The sequence below is a fragment of the Narcine bancroftii genome, chromosome 4 (genome assembly GCF_036971445.1).
Source record: "Narcine bancroftii isolate sNarBan1 chromosome 4, sNarBan1.hap1, whole genome shotgun sequence".
Taxonomy (NCBI): domain Eukaryota; kingdom Metazoa; phylum Chordata; class Chondrichthyes; order Torpediniformes; family Narcinidae; genus Narcine; species Narcine bancroftii.
In genome coordinates, this window is record NC_091472.1 from 56,486,421 (window position 1) to 56,512,593 (window position 26,173).

Sequence of the window (26,173 nt, forward strand, 5' to 3'; positions counted from 1 at the left end):
TACTTTTATGCATTTTAAGAGCTCCAGCATCTTCTCTTCTCTCACATGGACATTCTTCAAAACATTGCTATTTATCTCCCAATTTCCCTGGCCTACATGGTAAAATCCAAAAGGCTGCAGACACCGTGATTGAAGTAAAAGCACAATGCTGGAGAAACTCTACAGGTCAAACAATGTACACTATATTGCAAAAATAAAGATGCATAACCAACATTTCCTAGACTCCATGTCATGCTCTACAGAGAAATGCTCATTTTGGGCCTCATCTATTTCCTGTGAATCCACAAACAGGTGACCTTGTTGAAGCCTTATTCCTTTCCTAGTTATTCTGTTGCCTTAATAGAATCTTAGTAGATTCTCCTTAACTTTATCTGCCAGAGGTATCTCATACCCACTCCTTGCCCTCCTTATTTCTTTCATAAGTGAATTACCTACATTCTTTACACCAGCCATTCTACACCTTTTAGAGAGCTAGGGCCCTCTTAGGACTGTGATCAGTTTATGGCCCCCCCCCCCCCCCTCCACCTCCCTGTGAAGCAGTCACATTTAGTTCATTTCATCTGTACTTCACTCCTACTGATTCCATTAAGAAAATATTTTGGTCTTAAACATACTGTGGCCTATTGAGTATGGCTGCTCTACACTGCTCAAAGGATTCACCATTTTAAACTCTGGACCTAATTCAATTTTGAATAGTTTTTAAATGGATGTTGAAGGCATATTATCCAGAGATTTTTAGCTAGAGACTAGGGAACAGTAAAGCCTTAGGCAATGTAGATTAGAGAGCACAGAAATGATGGGTTAATAGAACAAGATTTAAAAACAAGGCAGCAGAATATATGATCATCTCAAGCTAATGGAAGGTAGAGCAGGTTGTAGTACATTGCAATATTCAAGCCTGAGGTAATAAGGAATTCCAGCAGCAGATGAACTAAGCATGTGCAACATCAGATGGCAATAAAGAAACAGAAATAGGGGGTCCTAAAGATGACTTGAATATTTGGTTCATATAACATCTTGGGGTTTAAATGCATGGTTCTATCTTGGGTGTTGCCAGGGAATGGAAAAGAATCAGGGTCTAGAAAACAAAATTTATGTTAGGGTCTAAAGACAATCTTTGGTTTTTCCAACATTTAATTAGAATAAATTTATGAATATTCATAACTATTAAGCCAGACAGGAAGTATGTCATTTGGAATAAATAGGAGGAATCAAATGGTGAAGTATACTTGGTTGTTGGCAGCATATCTTATGGAAACCGGCATTGATCTAAAATATTACCAGACCAACATACAGATGTGAAATACAAGTGCTCTGGATGAGGGGTTTAAACTAGTTATGGAGGTGTGTTGGGGGGGGTGGGAATCAAAGCGAAGAGCAGATGTTGGAGTAGATGTAGAAAAATGTTGTTAAGTTTGCAATCAAAGAGAGAAATAGAAAGTTTGAACATAGTGAGGATAATGTTTTGAATTGTATCTACTTCAATGCAAGGAGCATTGTAGGAAAGGCTGATGAGCTTAGCACATGGATCAGCAAGTGGAATTATGACAGTGTGACCATTAGTAAGACAGTTGCAGGAGGAATAGGACTGGTATTTCAATGTTCCGGGGCTCTGCTGTTTTATACACAATAGAAAAGGAGGGTTGAAAAAGGATGGAGAAAGGCCACGGCGATGCTGAGAACGTACAGATTAGAAAGCTTGTCTATTGAGGCTATATGGGTGGAATCTTTACACTGGAACTGTTGAATTCTAATCAATTTAAAATATTTTAATGCTTCATTGCTTCTGTTATACACAAGGTCAAAACACTGCAACATATTAATCAAGTAAGATTTCCCTTTAATAAATTCATGTTGACCATGCTTAATTCTTATAGTGTTTCCTGCATTCTGCTACCACTTGCATTTGTAATTTATTCCATAATTTTCCCTGTATTTAAGGTCAGGCTAATTAGTCTGCAGTATTCTCTCTACTTCCATTCTTCAACAGTTTTTATCCAAAAATATTATTCTTATTCAGTCTGTAAGAAACATCCTAAAATCATTGTCACTTTCCAAAATTCTAATCTATCTCTATTTTCACCGCCTTCAAATCCTGTAATGCAGGCTATCAGGTCCATCAGAGATTTATCAGCTTTCATTTCTACTAATTTCCCATTTTTTTTAACTATTGGTACTTTCAGTTTTTTATTTACTATTATTTGTAGATTTTCTGTATCGTTAGTCATGAAGACTGTGACAGAGTACTTAGAGGTGGTTCGGGAGGAATTGCTAGAGCAGCTTACACACAAGCATTTCAAAACAGAATTTTTGCAGGACTTTTGCAGAATGCTTTTTGCAGAAAGAGAAACAAAGTTGCAGAATACATCTTGCCTAGGAAAGTATGTGATTTTTGCAGAGAGAGAGAGAGAGAGAGAACAGTTTTGCTCTGAGAGGGAGGGTGTGAAACAGAGAGAGGAGTCACAGAAATCAGTTCCAGAGGGACAAGCTGGCCAACTTTCAGAAGGCTGCCTTGTCAAAGTGGAAGACTGGGGTCTGAAAGGTGACCTGAAAGAAAGAGGATAATCTGGAGAACCCTGAAGAGGGCAAGTTTCGTCAGCAAGTCTGATTGAGAAGGAATCAGTTGTGGATGTCTTGGAAAAGGAATATTTCTCTGAAAATCAGCAAGAACCCTCCTGAGTGGTAACCATTTGCTTGTTAAACACCAAAGCCTGGTGAACTTTGTTAATGCTAACTTCTGTGCACAGTACAAGAATCGCCTGCAATCAGTGAGATTGGACTGTGATCTAAAGAACTTTCCTAATCTTAAATATACATTACACACACCTGCGTGTAGTATGGGGGGGGGTTTAAGTGGGTTAAGTAATAAGTTAGAGTTTAATTCTGTTTTCTTGATCAATTATAATTAAAAACTACTTGTTTAAATAACCCTGTGTTGTGGTGCATATCTATTGCTGCTGGTTTTGGGGTCCCCTGGACTCCGTAACAAGACAAACACAAAGAGTGTTAAGTTCCTTGTTCCTCTGGGACTTTCTTACTCTTCAATAATAGTCTGTTAGTCTTTTCCTTTTTACCTATCTACAATGAAAAATTTCTCTTGCAGAGAATGGTTGAAACTGGATTACCAGAAGTATTTCAAGTGGAGATGGAGTACAACTTGAGAGAATCAGAATTTGTCATGAATAAGTCATGAAATTCGGAATTTTGCGGCAGCATCACAGAGCAAACATTCATATAAATTACAATAATTTTTTTTAAATAGTGCACAGAAAGTAAGGCAGTGTCTGGTTTACTGATTATTCAGGAATCTGATGGCAGCTGGAAAGAAGCTGTCCTTGTGCCGCTGAGTGCTCGTCTTTAGGGTCCTGTACCTTTTTTTCCCCAGTGGTAGCAGAGTAAAAAGAGAATAGCCTGGGTGCTGGGGATCTTTGAGGATAGAGGCTGCTTTTTTAGACACTGCCTCTTGTAGGTGTCTTCAATGGAGTGAAGTCTGGTGTCTGTGATGTTGCAGGCCATGTTAACAATCTTGTGGAGTTTTTTCTTGACCTGAGAGTTGGCTTCTCCATATCAGGCAGTGATGCAACCAGTCAGCATGCTCTGCACAGTACACCTGTAGAAGTTTTTGAGGGTCTTCACTGACATACTGAATCTCCTCAAGTACCTCACAATTGCATCGATTGATAGATTGAAGGATGTGGAGATATGGCATCAAAGAGGAGTTTAGGCCAGCAGAAATCAGCCATGATCAAACTAAATGGGAGAGCAGGCATGAAGACCCTAATGCCAACTCATGCTACTATTTTCTGTATGTAGAGCCATTTACAATCATTTTAATGTTTCACACTGGTTCATTTACATGTTCTACATTCCATTTCCTGATCAATGTCTAGGTTCTCCTTTCTTCAAAATTGTGAAATTTACCCAGTCCTTGAGTTATTTAAAACATTAACTTATTTGTAACTTTTTTTTGTAACATTTATTCATTTCGCCCAGGATCTAATACTGTATTGAACCTCCCACAGAAGCTGTTGCTTTATTTACTTTTCCTGATCATAGGGGTTTAAATTTGTTGCAAACAACAGTTCAAGTGAATTGCATACTGTCATACCTTTTATTGTATTTTCCAATCTACCATAGCCAAATTACACCTCATATTTTAATAATTTGATGAAGGGCTCAAGCCCAAAACATTGGTTATGTATTTTTAATCTTTGCTTTATAAAGGACACTGTTTGATCTGCTGAGTTTCTCCAGCATTATGTTTTTACTTCATGAAGACTTTCGTGTTTTACTTTTAAGAGTTTGATTTGCTTAAAATCCTGGAAGTAGACTGAACAAATTCACTTTCAAACCTCTGATAAAATTCTATGACATAAGAAAGCCGCAAGCCCATTCACTTGAAAGACTATTAGCTCACCTTCATTCATTGCAAAATGCTAAAATTGGTTGAAAATAAAAAAAGGACGAAAATCTGAACAAAAGATCTGAAAATACTCAGCATATCAGACTAGTCCTGGAGCAAGTCATCAGTATTACAGCTGGAATTACTTTACAATCTGGGTCAATATGACACAAAAGAACATAATCTATTCTAAGTGGAGAAAATCCTGAATACAGGTAAACAATTCTTTATCCGGAACCCTTGGGAAACAGTGTGTTCTGAATTTTGGAATTTTCTGGATTTTGCAAAGCCAAATTTAAGCCCACCCGAATTGTGCTGCCACATCCACCCCCACCCCCTTTCAGTCACGCTGCCGTCTCCCCCCCCTCGCCCGCCCGACTCGCGCTGCCAGTCTCTCACCCTCGCCCACCTGACTCGCACTGCTGGTCTCTCCCCCTCACCCGCCCAACTCACGCTGCTGTCTCTCTCCCCACTTGCCGCTTTTTGGAGCGTTCTGGATTTTAGATGTCTGGATAAAGGATTCTGTACCTGTACTACTGTAAAGATACAATATTTATAGAATCCATTTAATACAAAACATAGTTATTAGTTGTGGAACAAAACATCAATCTGCATTAAAAAAAAATTCAGAAGATAGTCTAGTCTGCCAGTGCTGTTCAACTTGTCTTAAGCAGCATTCCTAGTGTTAAATATTATCTGCAGTGCCATTGGGTAGGGACAAGTAGGAAAGAACAAAATTATGCCAGGGATTCTATTCCATCACAATAAATTGATTTTTTAAAATAAATATGTGTGGATTCTAGGTTAATGACATAATATTCAGTTCAGAAATGCATAATGTTCATTTGAAATGAACATTATGATGCTTGTGGAATATAAGGCTGTGATGGTACAAGAGTTTATTTTCACATATTGACTGGGACTCCCATACTGTAAAAGGTCTGGGTGGCTTGGTGTTCAGGAAAAATTTCTAAATCAGTTTATATAGGTACCAACTAGAGATCCGGATACTGGATCTCATATTAGGGAATGAGACAGGACAAGTGTAGGGGAACATTTTGGGTCCAGTAATCATAATGCCATTAATTTCAAGTTAATTATGGAAAAGGATAAGTTTGGTCTTCAGGTTGAGATTCTAAACTGGAGAAAGATCAATTTGGAAGAAATGAGGAAGGATTTAGAATGCGTGGATTGGGATAAATTGTTTTCTGGAAAGGATATGCGAGGTAAGTGAAATTTTGAGAGTACAGTGCTTGTATGTTCCTATCAAGATTAAAAGCAAAATTAACAGGCATAGGTTTCCTTAGTTTTCAAGGGATATTGGGGATCTGGTTCAAGCCAAGTCAAGTCGCATTTATTTCTCATTCATACCATAAACCTTGCAGTGTATAATGAAAAGCGAGACAGCATTTCTCCAGACTGTAAAGCTGGTTATTTACATGGATAAATTACCTCAGATACTTTTTATAAATAACATATCACATATAAATATCATGTTACATAAGAGCCCTGTGTACCTCACGGCTTGGGGGGGGGGGGGGGGGGGGTGGGGTGTGGGAAGCTGTCTTGTAATCTGGTCATGAGGGCCAGAATGCTTCGGTACCTCTTCCTAGATGGCAGGAAGGAGAAAAGATTGTCCTTCACAATATTTATGGCTTTCAACAAACAACGGCCATTATAAACGGTTCTGAAGAAGAGCGAGATGTATAGCAGATATAGGCAACATGATGAAGATGAGGTACTTGAGGAATATAAAACATGCAAGAAAAACCTGAAGAAAGAAAGTAGGAAGGCTAAAACATTAGGTTGCTTTGAGGGGCAATGGTTAGAAAAATCCTGAGGGTTTCCACAGGCATATTAAGAGCAAAAGGATAGTAAAGGACAAAATTTGTTCCTTAAAAGATCAAAGTTGTCAGCAATGTATGAGTCAGAAGAGATGGGGAGATAATGAATGTTTTTTTTGCATCAGTATTTACAAAGGAAGGAGCAGTTAAGGGAATCTAGGAAAACAAGCAGTGATGTCATTAAAGAAGAGGAGGTGCTTGCTGTCTTAAACTAAATAAGGGTGGATAAATCCCCAGGGCCTGATAAATCCCTTGGACCTTGAGGGTGGCAAGTGTATAAATTGCAGGGGCTCTGGCAGAAATATTTAAAACGTCCTTAGCCATGAGAGTGGTGCCAAGGGATTGTAGGGTCGCTCATGTTGTTTAAAAAAGGTTCAAAAAAATAACCTGGAAATTGTAAGCCAGTGAGCCTGACATCAGTAGTAGGTAAATTACTGGAAAGTGTTCTAGGAAATTAGATAGAAAAGTATCTGGATAGCCAGGGTATAGCCATCTTGGCTTTGTGTGCGGTAGGTTGTGTTTAACCAATCCTAGAGTTTTTCGAGGAGATTACCAGGAAAGTTGATGAAGCAAAGTCTGTGGATGTTGTCAACATGGACTTGAGTAAGGCCTTTGACAAGATCCCACACGTAAGCTTCAGACCAAGGTTTTCATGGTGAAGTAGTGAACTGGATTTGACAATAGCTGGACAGGAGATGTCAGAGAGTAGTGGTGGATGATTGCTTCTCTGGAGTCCTGTGGCTAGTGGTGTGCCTCAGGGATCAGTGCTGGGACCATTGTTGATTGTCATTGAAAGCAATGATCTGGGTGATAATGTGGTAAATTGGATCAGCAAGTTTGCTGATGGCACAAAGATTAGAGGTATTGTGGACAGCAAGAAAGGTATTCAAAGCTTCCAGAGGGATCTGGACCAACTGGAAAAATATACTGAAAAATGGCAGATGGCATTTAATGCAAAAAATAATGAGATTTTGCAGTACAAATTATCTGAAATGGAGGGTTATGGAGTGGGAGGAGGTCAGTGGGACTAGTGAAATAGTGAGACACATATTATAAGGGCTGAATGGCCTGTTTTCTGTGCTGTACTGTTCTATCTATGGTCGGGACTGGGCCTATTTCAGATAAATGATATTTTCAGATGACTGGTCTTTTTTTAAAAAAAAACAGCCCATTAGCAACAGCAAATCACTTGCAAAAGTGTTTAAACAACACAAACAACAAGGGAAGGCTTTTCAAGCATGAAATAATGTTTAATTCTCACCAAAAACACAACCTGAACAAAATACAGTACAACTCCAATTATCCAAAATCGGATTCTCCGAAATCCTCATTTATCCAAATTTTTTTTGGAGCCTGACTTCACAGGTTGAAAAAAAATTCACTCGAAATGAAATTAGAATGACAATTCCCCTCTTTTCAGGTAACTCCCTATCCCCTCTCTTTCCATTTCATTTTTACCTACCCCTATTGATGTTCCTCTCTAACCCTCCCTCTCAAACTGCATGCCACTGTCTTCAAGCTGCAAGCAATACACCTTGGCCTGGTGTATTCAAGGATAGTGGCATTCCGGCAGGAATTGGGATGTCGGGCTCCCAGCAGGGCCAGAGACCTCAGGCTCCTGGCAGTGGGGGCAATGTTGAGCTTCCAGGCAGGGGCAGGAACCTTGGGTTCCTGGCAGGAGCAGAGAATTGGTGGGGAGGTGTTGATGATCAGTAGCAGCCAGCATTTGTTTTGTGAGAATTAAACATTATTTTAATGCTTAAAAAGCCTTCCCTTGTTGTTGCTTGTTGTTTAAACACTGTTGCAAGTGATTTGCTGTTCCTACTGGGCTGCTTTTAAAAAATCACCAATTCTCTGAAAAAAAAAAGTTTATCCAACGTAGGCCAGATCACGATTATTTCAGATAATTGGAGTTGAACTGTAAATCCAACACCAAAAATTTGAAATTCTACTCATCGATTTTTCCAAAATCCAAATTTTTTTCAACCTGTGTTGTCAGTTTGGCTCAGAAAAAAAACTCAGGTAACTGAGGATTTATAATTGTTTTGTTTATCTTCATTTATCCAAAATTTTTCAGAGGCAAAATACATTATTTTAGCTTTGAAATGTTTTGGATAAATGATTATTTCTGATTTTTCTGTAATCCTCAATTATGGTTATATGGTTAAGAGCCGAACGGACGACACTTCTGGGTCCAAAAAATTTTGGATAACTAAGGATTTTGGACAATCCAATTTCAGATAATGGTAGGGCACTGAGGAGTGCGTTTGAACAGAGGGATCTGGGAAAACAGATACATAATTCCCTGAAAGTGGCATCATAGATAGATAGGGTTGTAAAGAGAGCTTTTGGCAAATTGGCCTTCATATTGAGTAAAGGAGTTGGTATGTTATGGTAAAAATGTATAAGATTTTGGTGAGGCCAAATTTGAAGTATTGTGTGTAGTTTTGGTCACCTAACTACAGGAAATATATTATTAAGATTGAAAGAGGGCACAAATTTACTAGGATGTTGCCCAGACTTCTGGATTTGATTACAGGAAAGGTTATTCCCTGGAGCATAGAAGAATGAGGGGAGATTTGATAGAGGTATTTAAAATTATGAAGCGTTTAGATAGAGTAAATATAGGTAGGCTTTTTCCACTGAGGGTAGATGAGATACAAACCAGAGGACATGGGTTAAGGGTGAAAAAGGAAAGGTTTAGGGGAACTTCTTCAAACAGAAAATGGTAGGATCTGCTGCTAGTAGATCTGGTGAATGTAGGATCAATTTTAACATTCAAGTATAGGAACGGTTTAGAGGGCTATGGATTGGGTGTTGGACAGTGGTGCTAGGCAGAAAAATAGTTTGACACAGATGAGAAGGGGTGAAGGGCCTGTTTCTGTGCTGTAATGTTCGATATCCCACTGATGTGGCCAATACTTGGAGAGAAAAAAAGAGGATGTTTAGCAACCTTATCTGGACTATTTATAATCTAAAAACAAGCAAATTATCAAGTGTGTCATTAAATAGAAAATATTACTCACCTTCCTAATATCTCCAAGAGTTCTGCAACTCCATTAAAATGATCAGTTTCATATATAAACCTGTAGAAATGATTGTTAGAAAACATTAATGGGTTTCAAAGAAACCTTAGTTGAATATATAACACAGGCTATTCTTATTTAATGCTTTCAGCATATCATCTGTATAAATCTTTATGCAAATTGTTATTGAAATATTCTCTTCCAACATAGAAATGTTTAGTATAGATTTTGACTTGTAATTTTCAGTAACATAAGGAACAAAATGACTTTAACACAGCTTTTAGTCTGTCAATTTAAGGAATTAAAGAAGCATTTTGAAATATGACAGAAACTGCAGCAACATAATTATAAAAGAATAATTATCAAGGGCACTTTTTTTTTCTTCACTCTAGGTGTGAATTTGCAGGAGTAGGGCACTCAACCCCCCAAGCTTGCTCCATTAATTCACAAGATCATGGTTGAACTGATTGTACCTCAACTCTGTATTCTAGCAGTAACCTCCTTTCTCATCAAAAAATCATCTATCTTCCATTGCCCTTTGAGGGAGAGTTCCAAAGACATAACTCTTAAAGAAGTCTCCTCATTTACCTTAAATGTGTGGCCCTTTATTCTTAAAATTGTAGCCATTAATTCTAGACATTCCCACAAAAGGAAACATTCACTTTACAAATCAAGATCTCTCTGGAATTTGTATATTTAAATCAATTTCACAAATGATTCTTCTAAACTCTAGCTTAGCCTTTTCGACTTTTCCTCTTTAGACAAATTGTTCAGATGTTAGTTTCAAAAACCTCTCTGAATTGCTTCCAATCCATCAACATTCTTCCATTGCTAGGATACCAAAACTGTAACTGTAGTATCAACCAACTGGAGATTTATTAATGGAAGTTCATTTAGTATTCTCCTATGCGTCTTTCTCTACATAAAATATCTTTTTTCTCTTAATCTACTTTCATTACAAAGAAATTCATGTTCTAAAACCTACACAAAATGTAATATCTGTGTGTTAACTGCTAATTGTCACAATCTTCAGACAAGGACACAGGAACAAAATGCTATCCTCTTCCATCTGCCAGAACTTTTCAGAATTTCTAAACACAATTTATTCTTTCTTAATTCTAGTGCATTTTGCAGGAGTCGTGGGAAAATCTGTATGATTATAAAATGCTGGACAAAATTCAAGTTGGTTACAAAATGAGAGCATGTTTCCTCAATTGTCTTGCTCATCGTTGACATATTGTATTTAAAATTCAATGTTCAAAGATTTTTTATCGATGGGATTTTTTGAGTGAGACTTTTATATTGAAGGAGACTGTGACGAAAATCAGACATATTATTTGCTGCCTAAGAACGTGGAGAGGAGAAAATAGAGGTGATTTTAACTTCAGATCAGCCTGATTAATCAAACAGTGGAAGTTAAAATTTCCTCTAATACCGGCCTGACCCAGTTAGCAATTGTTTAATGGACCTCGCTACAAGAAAGGATTTTATGTTGCTTAACAAAGTTTTAGTAGGCTACAACCAAGAGTAGAGTTTTTTTTCCAAATACAGATTGTGAAAACATTTAACATTCTTTTAGATTGTGTTGATCTGAAAGAGTCTTATTAAACAAAATAGTTAAAATGGGCAAAATTCTTCTCTTGGGTACTTTCATCTGGCAACAATAGCCGTTCGATGAATGACTTGGAAGTATTAGTTTGCATATTTAGGTTGTCAAAATAGAAGTGTTTGGTTCTGAGTTACTGCATCCTCACTGGATGGAAATGACTAGCCTCTGACCTCTTCTGATTCACAGCAATTTAAGTAATTCCTTACTAACCACAGAGCACCAAAAGGATGCCATAGGTGGTATGTGAGTGGGGAAAAAAGGTTCCAAACCACTCTAGAAATGCACCAAAAATCAGTTTTTGGCCATCAGTTGTTTACATTTGGAAAGAGTTTGCTGCCTAACAAAACCGCAATGTACAAGTCATCCAATTTTACTGATGACATTAAATTCAGTGGGAGTTACAATGGGGATAACTGAATTTTGCATCAAGATATAGATGGGTTGAGCAAATGGCAAAAACCACATATCAAATATAGTAGAATTTTGTTACCCTTAAATTTAAGAAAGGAGTTAATGGGTTTGTAGAAAATTATTAAGGATTCTCAAGGCTAATTCCTGGGATAAGAGGGAAGTCCTATGAGGAGTGGCTAAAGAATTTGATTGTGCCCTTTGGAATATAGAAAAACAAGAGGTGATCTTACAGAAACAGTTAAGATCCTATGGAGGCATGGCAGCATTGACATGGAGGTGTTTTGACCAGTTTCAGAATCTTGAAGGGCAGATAGTAACAACATAATGGGGTGCTCTTGTAAAACTGAGTTGTATTATAATTTCTCCTAAAGGGTGTTAAATCTCTGGAATTCTTCACCCTGGTTTGCTGAGCCTCAGTCATTGGAAATACCTAAAGGATATATTTTTGAAAGATTGGGGAATTTGAGGGCTATAAGAACCAGCCCTGAAGCATATGAGCCATAGTCAAAATGAATAAATAATAGCTTCCCAATCTGCAAGTCTGTCTTCTTGAAATCTTTTGCAGTCATTATTGATTGTTGCAAAGTTCCTACTTTTAACATCAGTAGCAAACCAATGATTAGGTCCAATTAAATCCATACCAAGATCATAGAGCTTCCAACCTAACTCATTATTTCCTATCTTTCAACCCACCTTCTCTTCATGCATTAATTTATCTTACTCATCTGTCAACCTTGTGAGGAAGTAGCCACCAGCAATCTTGTGAACAAACAAATTTCTGATGAAACTTACTTATTATTTTCCTAAACTCCATGTATTATGATATCCATCAACTCATCCACATTCAAAAATTTATTATTAATTCATGTAAGTGAACAAGTCTGCAGATGGTGGGGAACTAATTCTAGAAACAGAAGTATTGGAGGAACTCAGTAGGTCATGCAGCATCTATGGTGATAAAGTGGATACAGGAGGGGGGGGGAAAGAAAAGCTGAGAGGTGATGAGGAGGGGGCATAGGAGTGAGAAAGCTCCCCATCACCTGTTCCCCTGTGCTACTACCCCTTCTCCCCACTTTCTTATTTTGGCAATTGCCTGATTTTTTGCATACTGGAAGAAGGTCTCAGGTCCGAAACACCGAGTGCTTATTGCTTTTCATTGATGCTGCGTGACCAACTGAGTTCTTCCAATACTTTATGCATTGCATAATCCATAATTTCTAAAAGCTAATTTTAGTTTATCCACAGTTGACATTAGATCAATCAAGGAATAGGGAAACCTTTACAAGATAAATGAGGTTGTTTTTCAACCCTAAAACATATATGAAAGCAATTGTATCACATGCTTTGTTTTATGTACTTTCAATCTTATTTTCTGTTATTATTAAAGCCAGATTGCTTTTCTATAGTTGGCACAGTTCATTGTTCCATTCTTATATTTAAAATCATTTTGGTCAAAGTCCTAAAATGGGCATAAATTTTAACACCTGCGTCATGGGTTTCTCTGTGGTCATCAGGTCGTTTATGAGTCTTCTGATGTCTGAACAAAATATTTTAAAATTTCTTTTTCACAGGAAAAAACTCAAGCTCAAAAGCATGATCCTTATACAAAGAAAATGTCTAGATAAGCCATTTTTTTTAAAAAAGGTGTATGTGAGAAGGAAAAGTGGCTAAGATTAGAACTTTAAAAAGGGGTGACATTTTGGACAGAGCACTAAATAGGGAAGAGACCACAAGAATGCTAGAAAATTATGAGGCTTAGAAATAGTACATTTTTGAGTTGATGAGCATATTGGGAAAAAAGGGGGTAGCACTTTGATCTAAGATGGTCATATATCCTACGTTAGCTGTCAGTCTAACCGCAAGTCATGGAGCAATACTGTAGGATTCTTGTTTTTTGCCCTTAACCAAGGTCCTTGATGTCATTATTGGAAAAGAAGAAGGATTTGAGCACAGTGAGAGGTATAATGTTTAATCAGTTGGGGACATGAAAATGAATGTGGTAATACTTAGACGAATACTAATGTTCTCTATATTTGAGATTACTAACACGTCATACTACCTCACTGAATGAGTTTAAGAAATTTATTCTGCACCATGAAAGAACAGAATAATGCCAACCTGAAAACTGCAAAGGGAGTCAATAGTTAATAAGACAGATGAACGTTAGAAAGCCAGATTTCAGTAAAGTGTACAAGAAGATTAAAGGTACATTGATTTTTCATGGTTTTTGCAACAACTTAGCTCTTTGCCACACAGGTATAACTTTTTAAAATAAACACAAAGGAAACCATGTACTATAGATTACCGTAGAAAAATGTTATTGATCTGTTTCCTGATGAATGCTCGTAGTCCAAGGAATTTTCCATAAATACGATGCAGAACCGTTTTCAAAAAATCACGCTCACGTGGGTCCTCACTATCAAATAAGTCCAAAAGCTGGAAACAACAATAACTTATATTTGTATTGTGCCTTAAATGCAATAAAACACTCGAAGGCTTTTCACAGATGCATTATCACACAAGATTTAATACCAAGGCACACAAGAGAGATAGATATAATCAAAGATGACCTAAAACATGGTCAAGGATCTATGTTATAAAGAGAATCTTAAAAGGAGGAAAAAGAGGTAGAGGGCAAATCAGAGTGCAGGGCCTTGACAGATGGCGGCGACAAAGGGGCAGTGATTCAAATCAAGGGAGAGCAAGAGTTCAGAAATTATAATATCACAGGTATGAAAATAATTACAAAAATAGGATATAGAAAGGCTATGGAGGAAGCTAGAGGCAAGAGTAAGAATTATATAAGTGAAGCACTTCTTAATTATGCATTACTGCAGGACAGTAAGGAATAGGATATCATCTTTTTCAGGTTACGTGGACATAACTAGTGGGATTCAATCTTGGCTCCCAATGATTTACTTGTATTTTTGATTCCAATGACCTGAAGGGAAGCGGAGCATAAAGCAAACTAAAATAAATGAGGGGCCATGTTGTGATGAGGTTATTTGAACACTTCAAAAGGTTACAAATAGGTTATCTGAGGAGGCAAAAACTTGGCAAAAGGAGTTTAATTTGTAAAACTGTGAGATCATGAAATTTGGGAAGAAGAATCAAAAGGCAAACTATTAACCAAATGGAGAGAAATTGCAATTAAGGGAGATACTGCTGAATCTAGGTATGCACATTAGGGTTAGAAAGAGGAGGCAGATGCAACATGTTGCAAAAGGCAAATGGCAGACTGACTTTCATTGCATGAAGGTGAGAAATTTAGAAGCAGGGAAGTACTTTTATAATTATAGAGTGTTTGTGAAGTTAGAATACACGGACTTAATTTAGTCGCCTTATTTAGCAAGGCAATCCAACAGATATTAAGGGGGCTAATTATTGGGATGAAAGGCATGTTCTACCACATGCAGCTAAGAAGTTAAATCTATATTCTACGGAACTTCATAGAATGATGATCTTATTGAAACATAAGACTAAGGGGCCACACATGAGTGTTTCCATTCCCATGAGTGTCTCAAACAAGGAACCATAGCTACAAGGTAGTGGGACAGTCAATTAAAACCGAGATGCCTTTCTTGTTACAGGTGGTAGTGATGGAATTCTCTATCCTGTGGAATTTAAGTTATATCAGTGGATACATTTAAAGAGGGGTAAGAAGAATTTTGAAAGATCATGAAACTGGCTAAGATTTGATGCCCAGGTTAATTCCACTATGATTATTTGAATGGTAAGGCAGGCTTAAGGGGCTCCTATTTTCTTGTGTTGGTAGCAGTTTTGCATTACCACAAAAAGAGGTTAAGAATGTGATGTCAGCCATGAATACGGTTGAATAGTCAAGTCCATTGACAACAAAAGAACGCATGACAGTTCATTTATTCTGCTGACAAGGTGATGCAAGGATGGAGTCAGCTGATGTTAGAGAAACAGTCTTAGTGATAGTACAAATAATATTCAAAACATCACCTTGGAGATAAATAGAACATCATGACAATCTAGTGCATCCTCAGCAAAGAGGAAGGAAGGAGTTGATGCCTATGCAAAGGAGTTGTGTGACAGGAACCGAAGGCAATGTTTTTAGTGATTTTAGAAGGACACCCATCTTATTCAGTAATTGAAAACAGACTTTCATGTTCAATTCAGAGGCAAGAGAGGGGTCTCAAGAGATAATGAATGGCAAGGTATCATCTGCCTGTGGGAGATAGTGCTTCATATGTGAATAATATCACAGAGGCATTGCATATCTAACATTAAAAACTAGATTAAGAATATATCCAGAGACACCTGAGGTAACAGTGTGAGAGTGGGATGTGATTCTTTGGACAAGAATTGGCTCAGGCAAGAGTAGTTTTCATTAGATGTAGTGAAGGAGGAGTAAGATATGTACAGGAAATGATTGTAATGGGGTGGGGTTATCTTCAGTCTCTTAGAATGCTTAACTTTAAATAATAACTAATTTAGAACTGTACCAAAGGCAGAAACATAAAGAAAGAGATTCAAACATTGATGTGCAAGAGATGAGTGTGGCTTATAAATATGGCCAAACATTCAAGGACATTAAAAAAGGTTCATGGAGATGAAGGAATTGTTTACTACAAGCACAGAAGGGTTTAAATGCTTTTTTGAGATAAGGAGTGATAGATGTTATAATTGTTTTCAAAGAAAATAAGACAAAGAACTAACAATTTATATGTCCTCATACAATTTTTGCCAACAAAATATCTCTTCTACTCCAGAATGTTATAAATAGTTCCATTTAAACTAACTTTTACTTTCTTTAAAGTAGCTACTATTAAATTACTCCGACACCAAAAAATATACATCATACAAAAAGTCTTTTTGTGTATAAACTATTCATACAATTAGAATAGTAAATATTTTTAGTAAATATAATTCATGCATTTATTGGAACTGTATAAAGTTTACCACATTGTATTTAATGCTAATCTAATATTATATCATAAGGAGCATTAATAACAGTAAAAGCAAAACTAGTGAAGACTCATTAATACTGTATTGCACAGTATGCAGTTTATTTACAACTGTTTTTTGAGTACAGTATTTATTTCACTGTTAAAACTAAGTGAAGATGATCATATTTTTTGTTCCAGATATTCAAGTTACCATGAAATGGTTTACAACTGATAACACTGACAAAAGGCAAAGGAGGAAAAACCCAACACCCAACCCCAACCAACCAATTTTCCCCTGCAGCCGCTGCAACCGTGTCTGCCTGTCCCGCATCGGACTTGTCAGCCACAAATGAGCCTGCAGCTGACGTGGACTTTTACCCCCTCCATAAATCTTCGTCCGCAAAGCCAAGCCAAAGAAATTGGATCTAGTGACCATTTCCATTATTTTCTGCTTTTATAACAATTCATTAAGCCTTGCTCCATCATTAAATCCAGAAGGCCTTTGATAAGGTACCACACATGAGGCAACTTAACAAGATAAAAGCCCATGGTATAACAGGAAATATAGTAGTGTGGGTAGAGCATTGGCTGATTGGCAGGAAGCGGAGAGTTGGAATACAGGGATCATATTCTGGTTGGATGCCAGTTGCTCATGGTGTTCCACAGTGGTTGGTGTTGGGGCCAATTCTTTTTATGTTGAATATAATGGATTTAGATTATGGATTAAATGGCTTTGTGCATATTTGCAGATAATATGAAGATAGTTGGAAGAACAGATAGTGTTGAGGAAACAGGGATGGAGGCTGTAGAAGGACAAGACAGATTAGGAGAATGGGCAGAGAAGCGTAAAATTAAATACAAAGTCATAAAGTGTTTGGTCATGCACTTTGGTAGAAGAAATAAGCAGGCAGACTATTTTCTAAATGGGGAGAAGACTGAAAATTCCCAGATGAAAAGGGATCTCTTGCTGGATAGCCTAAAGGTAAGTTTACATGTGGTGAAGACAGCAAACGCAATGCAGGCATTCATTTTAATACAGGCACAATTGCTGTAGCAATTACACCAGTGATCAACACTGGGGCTCAAGTCCCACACTGTCTGTAAGGAGTTTGTAGATTCTTCCCATGTCTGCATGGGTTTTCCCCAGGGCCTCTGGTTTCCTCCTACCATTCGAAACATACTGGGGGTGTAGGTTAATTGTTGAACTTATGGGCAAAAATGGCCCTATTACTGTGCTGTGTCTCTAAAAAAAAAAGAAGAGGAATAGAATACAAGAGCAGGGAAGTGATAATGAGGCACCGGCGAAACCTCTGAGTGCTGTGCGCAAGTTTTGGGATTCTCATGAAGAAAGAATGTGCTGATGTTAGAGGAGGTTCGTTAGAATGATTCTCGAAATGAAAGGATTACCATACAAGGAATGTTTAACGGTTCTTGGATGGTACTTATTGGAATCTAGGAGAATCGGGTGGGATCTCATTGAGACATTTTGAACATTAAAAGTCATGGACAGAGGAGATGTAGAGATGTTGTTTCCCATGGTGGTTGAGTCTAAGTCAAGGGGCAAATCTTTCCAATTGAAGGGCATCCACTTAAACCGAGATGCAGAGGCATTTCTTGAGCCAGAGGATTGTGAAGCTGTGGAATTTCCGGCCATAGGCGGGTGTGGAGACAAAGTCACTGGGTGTATTTAAGGCAGAGATTAATATGTTCTTGATTAGCTAAGGCATCAAGGCCCGGCAGTGGATCTGTATGGGAGAATAGATCAGCTCATTATTGAATGGTGGGCCAGACTTGATGGGCTGAATAGCTTATTTCTGCTCCCATGTCTTATGGTCTTAAAAACATAAGGACATGAATATCTGGTTAAAACTGCCTGTTATTTCTTTTTTTTACATTCCTAACATTATGTTCTAATAAAAATATACTGTATTGTTATTCAATCAAAAGGAAAATCTAAATGAGGTGCAGGTTTTAAGCCATTCGATCTTTCAAGTCCGCTTCACCATTCAATAAAATCATGGCTCATCTGCGCAAAATCCAGAAAAAAAATTAGAGTCTGAACTTTAAAAGCTATTTACAGCATACTCAGTTTCACAAAATGACAATAAAAGCAAGAATCATTCAAAACAAGACATTTTAAGAAAACATGAAGTGGAACAAATAGTATGTTGAAAGTTTCAATGGCAAATTCAAATCTGTACCTGGAAGGGTGATTAACATATAAAGTCAAAGGCAATTTTCAACAAAAATGATCTTTTAGATCATTCCAACAGGAGTGAGAATATTTTTGGAACAGGGATAAGGAAATCACTGAAAGAATAATGCAAAATAAACCCCAAAATGAACCAATTACAAACATTAAAAAATGCAAAGCAATTCAGTCTGGCCATCTAAAATCTTTTAAAAAATGAACAGAGCAAAAAAAAATTACTCAAAGTGATGCAGTGGCGTGGAATAGCCAGGTGCACATGTAGCAAACATGCCTAAGTGGCTCCAGATGTAGAAAATATGCCTAAGTAGCTCCAGATGCATCAGCAGTAGAGAATGGAATATAATTCGATTATGGCCTGGAAGCTTATCATAATGACTGATTTAAACTGAACTGAGCTTCTCCAAATTCAATAATGATAACAGGGATCATCAAGTTGTCAGTAGCATCTCTGCATAGTAGTACCAGGAACTGCTCTGCTCAAGATTGCAATAAACTGCAGAGTGGTGAATGCAACTCAGATCATCACACAAACTTTCCTCCTCACCATTGACTCCATCAACACTTCACACTGCCTTGGAAAAGCAAAGTATTAAAGGATTCATCCCACCCCAGCAACCTTCCCTTCACCTACCTCCCATTAGGAAGAAGATTCAGGAATTTCCACCAGATTTAAGGACAGTTTCTTTCCTGCTGCTATTAATTCCTATACAAACCTCATTAGTAAAATACTGTTTCCTTGTTCCATTCTAACCTCTCTCTCTCTCTCTCTCTCTCGGTAACTCTGCACTCTAAACCGAGTATTATTTGCTGCACTTATGAATGGGGTGTTTAGCTCTATTGCACACAAAATGAACCTTATCACTCTACCTCAGTACTCGTGTCAAAAAACTTGAACTTAAACTAGTGGAGAGCAGTTTCCTCGTGACAAAGTCCAGAACTAGAGGAAGACATAGTCACTGCAAGAGATGAATCAATGAATCAGAATCAGATTTATTTTCATAAACATGTCACAAAATTTGCAGTTTTGCAACAGCTGTATTATGCAAAATTTAATACAATTTCATTTCTGTAAATACACTATTTAAAATAAAGTGTAAAAGGAAAAAAAAGTGAGGTATTTTCTGTGGTTTGTTGTCCATTGGAAATCTATCTAATGGCGGAAGAGAAGAAGCTGTTTTTGTAACATAGGATGCTTGTCTTCGGGTTCCTGTACCTACTTCCTGATGGTAGCAGTGAGAAGAGGGCATGGCCTGGTTGGAGGTGAGGGTCCCTGATGGATGGAGGCAGCTTTCTTGAGTCAGCGACTCTTACAGATGTCCTAAATGAAGTGAAGACTAATACCCATGATGGTACTGGCCAAGTTAACAACCCTCTGTTGCCATTTCCGATCCTGCACATTGGCACCTCCATACCAGACAGTGATGCAACTAGTCAGAATGCTCTCCATGCAACACCTGTAGAAATTTGCAAGAGTCTGGTGGCATACCAAATCTCTTTAAACTCCTCCCAAAATATAGGTGGTGGTGAGCCTTTTCATAATTTCATCACATGAAGGTCACAGGATAGATCTTCAGAGATGTTGACACCCAGGAATTTGTTTCTTTGCCCTCTCCAATGCTGACCCCTCGATGAGGCCTGTTTTGTGTTCTCCCAGGTTCCCCTTCCTGAAGTCCACAATCAGTTCCTTTGTGTTGACTATATTGTTGTGACACTACTCAGCGAGCAGATCTATCTCAAATCATGACATTATGAGAATTTACTGTGAGGACTGTAAATCTTTGAAATTTTAAACCCCAAGGAACTGTGGGGTATATTAAAAAAGATTGTCAGATACTAAAGGAATTGAGGGGCATAAAACAAGTGGAAAAGTGGACTTTGAGAATCATCTTACTGAATGGAAGAGCATCCTATTCTAACTTATCAAAGGAACTAGGTGTCAAACAGATTTCAGATTTATTGTCAGAGTACATACATGACATCACATACAATCTTGAGTTTTTTTTTCCTGCAGGCATGGCAAAATAACCACTAATTAGTAGTGCAAAAAATAAACTGTACACAGAAAACAAATGTAAACAAATTGACTGTGCAATACAGAGAGAAGAAAATCAATAAAGCACATAAGTGAGAGTCATTAAATGAGTCTCTGATTGAGTTTGTCATTGAGGAGTCTGATGGTGGAAGGATAGCAGCTGTTCCTGAACCTGGTGGTATGAGTCTTATAACCTCTTTCCTGATGGCAGCAGTGAGAACAGAGCATGTGCTGGGTGGTTAAGGTCTTTGATGATTGCTGCTGCTCTCTGACGGCAGCGTTCCCTGTAGATGTACTCAATAGTGGAGAAGGTTTTGCCTGTGATGCCTTGGGCTGTGTCCACTATCTTTTGGAGGACTTTACGCTCAGGGATATTTGTTTATAGATTTAGGGAAAAATATCACAAGTTAAAATAATTTGAAGAATCACATAAAAATGACATTCTTACTTCATAAAAAGTGACATCTCTAAACTATATCGACAAATGGATCATCCATATAGATGCCTTAGGTTGAATTAGACAACTTGATTCATTAACTAATTTGTATGAGCTATTAGACTTCCCCGTTCAATGCACAAATCCTAATAATGTTCCTTTGGTGGTACAGACGTGCAATCTAATAAAACCATAAGCTTTGTTTCCGAGCTGTCATTACGAGGCTGCAGGAATTGTCCATTGTGTGCTAAAGCAAACCAGTCTGTGGTTGGTCTCAAATGGTACAGAGAGTATGCTGGCGATGGGGTACAGAGGGAAATAGCTAATGAGAAGCAGGCCTGGATTGCAAATAAAGTCCAAACATTTTCCCTTCATTTGATCCTTAAGTAGGTCTAGGAAGGAGCAAAACATACTGCAATGCAATTATGTACTTTTCCATTACATTTTACAAATTACAATTTTAAAATCAATAATGGAATGAGAGTTGGGTTAAAAACTTGAGCAGAAAATTGAATAGGAGTTTAAACATTGAACAAATTATGCTGTCAAAAATTCAGATCAGCAACTTCATATATACAAGTTAAACTATCAGTTTCTGATTATGTAATAGTTAAGACAAAATATGTTTTACATAAATGACCCCTGAAATAATCAACTTTATCAACCTCATTCACACTGCAAGAACATTGAGTACCAAATCAATTCAGGATGCAGCTTTCCAATTAATTAGTACTAGCTACTTCCTCTTATAGGATTCCTGCAATCCAATCTGAAAATAAAATTTCAGAGAAAATGGAACAGTGGTTTACATTTAGAACAGTGACCCTCATAGCCTCTAATAATGAAATAGACCCATCAAGTCTCATGTCATTATATCAAACAAGCAAGAAAATCTCCAGATTATACAATAGCAACCTCCCTCAGCATAATACATCGTCTTATTGAATATGTGGACTAACAATAGCAAGGACACAAGCTATACTCTGAGTAGGACATTTGCCTATCCATTGTATTTATCTTGCATCTACTATTACAAATTCTGGTGGGAATAACCATCACATTATTCTTGTGGAGGCAAAATATTGCCTCCTCACTCAGAAAATGATGCTGCTTCCCATACACAAAAACATTCAATTTTAATTATCTTTGCAGAAAATGTCCACCCTAATTTAAGTTTCCTACTGTCCAGATTTGAATCTTTCCTTCCCTTTTCTGATATCTCAATCCATCTCAGGAGTCTGGTTAGCTACCAATATGTATTATAACCCCACCAATTTCCACAGCTATCTCAGCTACACATTCCCCCAAAATGCTTCCGATAAGGACTACATTCTATTCTTCCATTTCCTCAGTCTCCATGTAACAAATTTGAAGGTAAGGCATCCACAAAACTCTTTATGTCGTCGCCCTCTTTCGCTAACCATAGGTCTCAAGCATATCTCCTCTATTTCCTATTTCTGCTCTCACACCCTCTCTTCCTAGACAAAATACAGATAGAGTTCCCCAGACTACACCTTCCATCATACCAGCCTCCACATCAGATTGGATATCTTCCAAAATTTTATCAATCTAGTGAAGGATTCTATCAAATAAAATATTACTTCCCCATCTATTAAAAAGTCATGTAAGAAACATTCTCAACTCCAATCCTTGATATGCCCTTGCATCTCTTTCTACCTGTTTACTTCTCATTTAACTATGGGAAAAGGAACACTTGCCCTTTCCTTCCACCATTCAAAAGCTCAAACTATTTTTCCAAGTAAAACAGCAATTCACTTGCATTTACAGCCAGAGTTCTATGGCTCAGAAACCAGTTCTTATGCCCAATTTAACCATGCTAGTCCCATTTGCCTACATTCAACCATGTCCTTCTAAACCTTTTCTCTTCAGTCTAAATGTCTTTTGATCATTGCAAATGTAGCCACCTCAACGATTTCCTCTGTCAGCTCGTTCCACATACTCACCATCCTGTGTGGAAAAAGGTGCCTGTTGGATCCATTTTGAATCCTCTTTCACCTTAAATCCTTTAATTTTGGACCCCTCTGGGTAAAAGACAAGAACTATTTACCTTATATCTGCCCATTATAAGGTTATTCCTCACTTCTTCCAGTTTATTGTATTGCATTTGCTGCTTAATATGTGTTCTCGACATTGGAGAAACCAAATGCAGATTGGTTGAATGCTTTGTAAAACGCCTTCCTTCAATCAGCAACAGTTGACCAGAACTTCAGAGATGTCTATCATTTTTTCCCACTACAAACTCTCTTTCTTTAGTGTCCCACATTGCTGCATTCCTCTTACATTTTTTTCCACAGCTTTTAACTTTATTCATCACACTTCATAGGTCCAATCACTCTCATAAACACATCACTGTTGCAAGTCTACACCCACATCTGTCAAATTGCTCAGTGTCATCTAGATAAACAATATTACACCCATTGAACATCAGTGGTATATAGAACAGTACAACACACAGGAACAGGTCCTTTGGTCCACATGTAAGTGCCGAACATGATGTACAAATCAAACTAAAACATCTGCTTGTACCCACCATCAAGGCTATTATTGTATCTGCTACCTTCACTACTCCCAGCAGCCTGCTCCAGGAACCTGGTAAAATTTTTGTCATGCACACTTCCCTTGAACTTCCTCACCTTCATCCCAAACATGTTCTTTTGTGTGTGGCATCTTATCCCCATGGAAGAGACAGTATTTGCCATTAATGAAGCTCCCATTAAAAATTATGCCAATAGATGATATCTGTATATCTGATTCTTCTTCTTAAACCTCCTCTCCATATCCCAAAATTCCCAGTGACTTGAATCTGCAGGAATTGTAAATGTATACCATTTAGTTCCCAAAACATCCCCCTCTCAAAAACTCCATTACTTCTCCACCTTCTGCTTTTGTCCTGGTAGACACCTCCAAACTGACGATGGAGTGAAAGAATATCAAGAAATTAAAGATGATTAAGAAAGATCATCACCTTCAACAGGTAATAGGTGTTAAACTCCCGAGAAACTCTATGTTGTTTCTTATGGAGGATATCAAGGATTAGTCCAGATTTAAAATTAAATTGGTTTCCAGAAGAATTTTTAAAGATCGCACTAGCAGTTGCCAGGAAATGTATAGCTGTCTCATGGAAATTGGATAGATGGTATGGTAGATAGATGGTATGGTGAAATGCGAAGTTGCATACCTTTGGAAAAGATTACATATAATTTAAAGAACAAATATGATAATTTTTTTGAAAATTTTGTTTCCATATATGCAAAAGATTGGTGTTACAACTTTTTAAGTTGTTATGTCAATTGGTAGAATTTGGTGCAAACTTTGTCACTCCCTGGCCTCACCTCAAGATAGCTCATTTTATTTTATTCAATTAGATGTTGCTTGTGTGTGTTTTTTATATATTTATATTTAAGATTTTCATTACGTCTCATGTAGTGTATGATAGCTGTGTTTTATTTTACTATATACTTCATATTTAAAAGATATATATGATAGTTGTGTTAGAATAACCAGATCACAATTTATTCATAAGGTATTGTTTAAAAATCAGCCTATTCTTTCTCTTTTTCTTTTTTTGTTCTTTTCTTTCTTTTATTCCTTTTTTTTGTTCTTTCTTGGAATTTTTCCATGTGGGAGGGAGTGGGTGGGGAGAAAAGGATAAAAAAGCATTGATTTTGATATATAATTTTTTTGATCCTCTATGCAATTTTGTTACATGTGCTAATAAAATAAAATTTGAAAAAAAGATCATCACCTTATTTTATATTCACAGCCATTTGTCCAGATATTGACACTGCATAATTTAAAAGATGGCTTTGAATCGTGTTTTGCAGATAACATATGATTGAGCATGAGTGAACTGCAGCCATGGCATGGTAACACACTAGTTCAACTTCAAAGGATGCAACAAAAAAAATCTTCAAAGGCACAGGCTACATAAAAAGACTGCATGAAAGGACAATATGTATTACAAGCATGTCAAAATCCACATACGTCATGTAGAGGAGCATGGAAGAGTCTGGCATGAACATTGCATGGGTTCTGTGAAATGTTTGGGGCCCAAACTGTCTGACATTGAAGAGGTGGCAAAACCATCTAGTAATACCTCATCTTTTATTAAAATAAAAAAAACATCTGATGTCAATGGATGCTCAGACTATTCAAGATTAGGTTCTTGCTATTGTGACTTCAAACTCATTGGATGAGGCAACTTGCAAGTGCAACAATTTGCCCTTAAAAAATTTCTTGGATTGTGGAAGCATTTGAGAGAGAATGGCAGCAATTTCATGGAACATCACTGTTGTCTTTCTTATTTACCTAAAATATTCCACATGCCACATCTGTAATCAGCAGAAATGAACATGACTGAATTATGAAGAGGTGCAGTTATCAAATCAAGGTTCACACATTTTGTTGATGTTTGCATAAGATCCCTCAGTAGTTGAAACTCAGATCTGAATACAAATTTTTTATTAATTATGGAAATTGGCTTAGAAACAAAGAGGGATGATGTTAATGACATCTTGCAAGTAGAAATATTGGGGCTGCTATTTTTTAAACCTATCTTTAATATACATTCCCCAGATGGTGGGATGGAAAAATAGGTGACTGTATGTGATGTAATGGAAACATATTACAAGACTGACTGGCTTAGCTAAACTATGAGAAAGTAATTGAAATGTAGATAAACGTGAGGTCATCAGGTTTTGATCTTAAAAAAATAGAAAATCTCAAAACACTGAAAAGTTGAAAACAGTGGAACTCCAAAAAGGATTCAGCAGCTCACGTCCATATCTTTTTTGAACAAGTTATGGACATGTACAGAAAAAAATTGAAAAGACTAAAGTAACGCTGATTTACATATCTGCTAGATATAAAAACAAGAGGTTTTGCTTCAGCTCTACCATGCCCTGGAGTGTTATGAACAGGTCAAGCACTTTTGAAATTATATAATGGCTTAGATAAAGTACAATGTAGAATGTTGCATGCTACAGATCCAAATTTTGCACTGCCTCATTTAAACTTAGTAATGGTTGATAACACTGGATAAGGTGTATTTAATGGATTTTGAGCTGATGATCATAAAAATCACCTTAAAATTTCCTATCACGTTCCATATTTTAGCTACAACTTATTTTCATGATTCCCTGTCATATTTTAAGTCTACTTTAAGCATGCAAATCCATGAAGTGTATTTAGACTTCTTCCCTCCTGATCTTGGTGCAGCCAGTGATGAACATGGTGAAAGGTTTCAATAGGACATTGCAACCATG

At 37.2% G+C, this 26,173-nt stretch overlaps 1 protein-coding gene and 1 long non-coding RNA gene across 8 annotated transcripts in view; one reads left to right on the forward strand and one right to left on the reverse strand.

Moving 5' to 3' along the window:
* LOC138760588 (uncharacterized) overlaps positions 1–25,168 on the forward strand; it is a 35,238-nt gene extending 10,070 nt beyond the window's left edge. Inside the window, exons 2-3 of the long non-coding RNA XR_011355721.1 lie at positions 16,407–16,718; positions 24,734–25,168. This is a non-coding gene — a long non-coding RNA (uncharacterized lncRNA). The remainder of the gene's footprint in view (positions 1–16,406; positions 16,719–24,733) is intronic.
* The window catches only part of ppp2r5a (protein phosphatase 2, regulatory subunit B', alpha isoform), a 236,346-nt gene that overhangs the window by 65,577 nt on the left and 144,596 nt on the right, over positions 1–26,173 (reverse strand). For all 7 annotated transcript variants that reach the window (XM_069931345.1, XM_069931339.1, XM_069931338.1 and 4 more), the window contains 2 exons: positions 13,598–13,728; positions 9,273–9,332 (listed from right to left, as the gene is read on the reverse strand). In XM_069931345.1, coding sequence (XP_069787446.1) covers positions 9,273–9,332; positions 13,598–13,728 — 191 coding nt within the window. The remainder of the gene's footprint in view (positions 1–9,272; positions 9,333–13,597; positions 13,729–26,173) is intronic.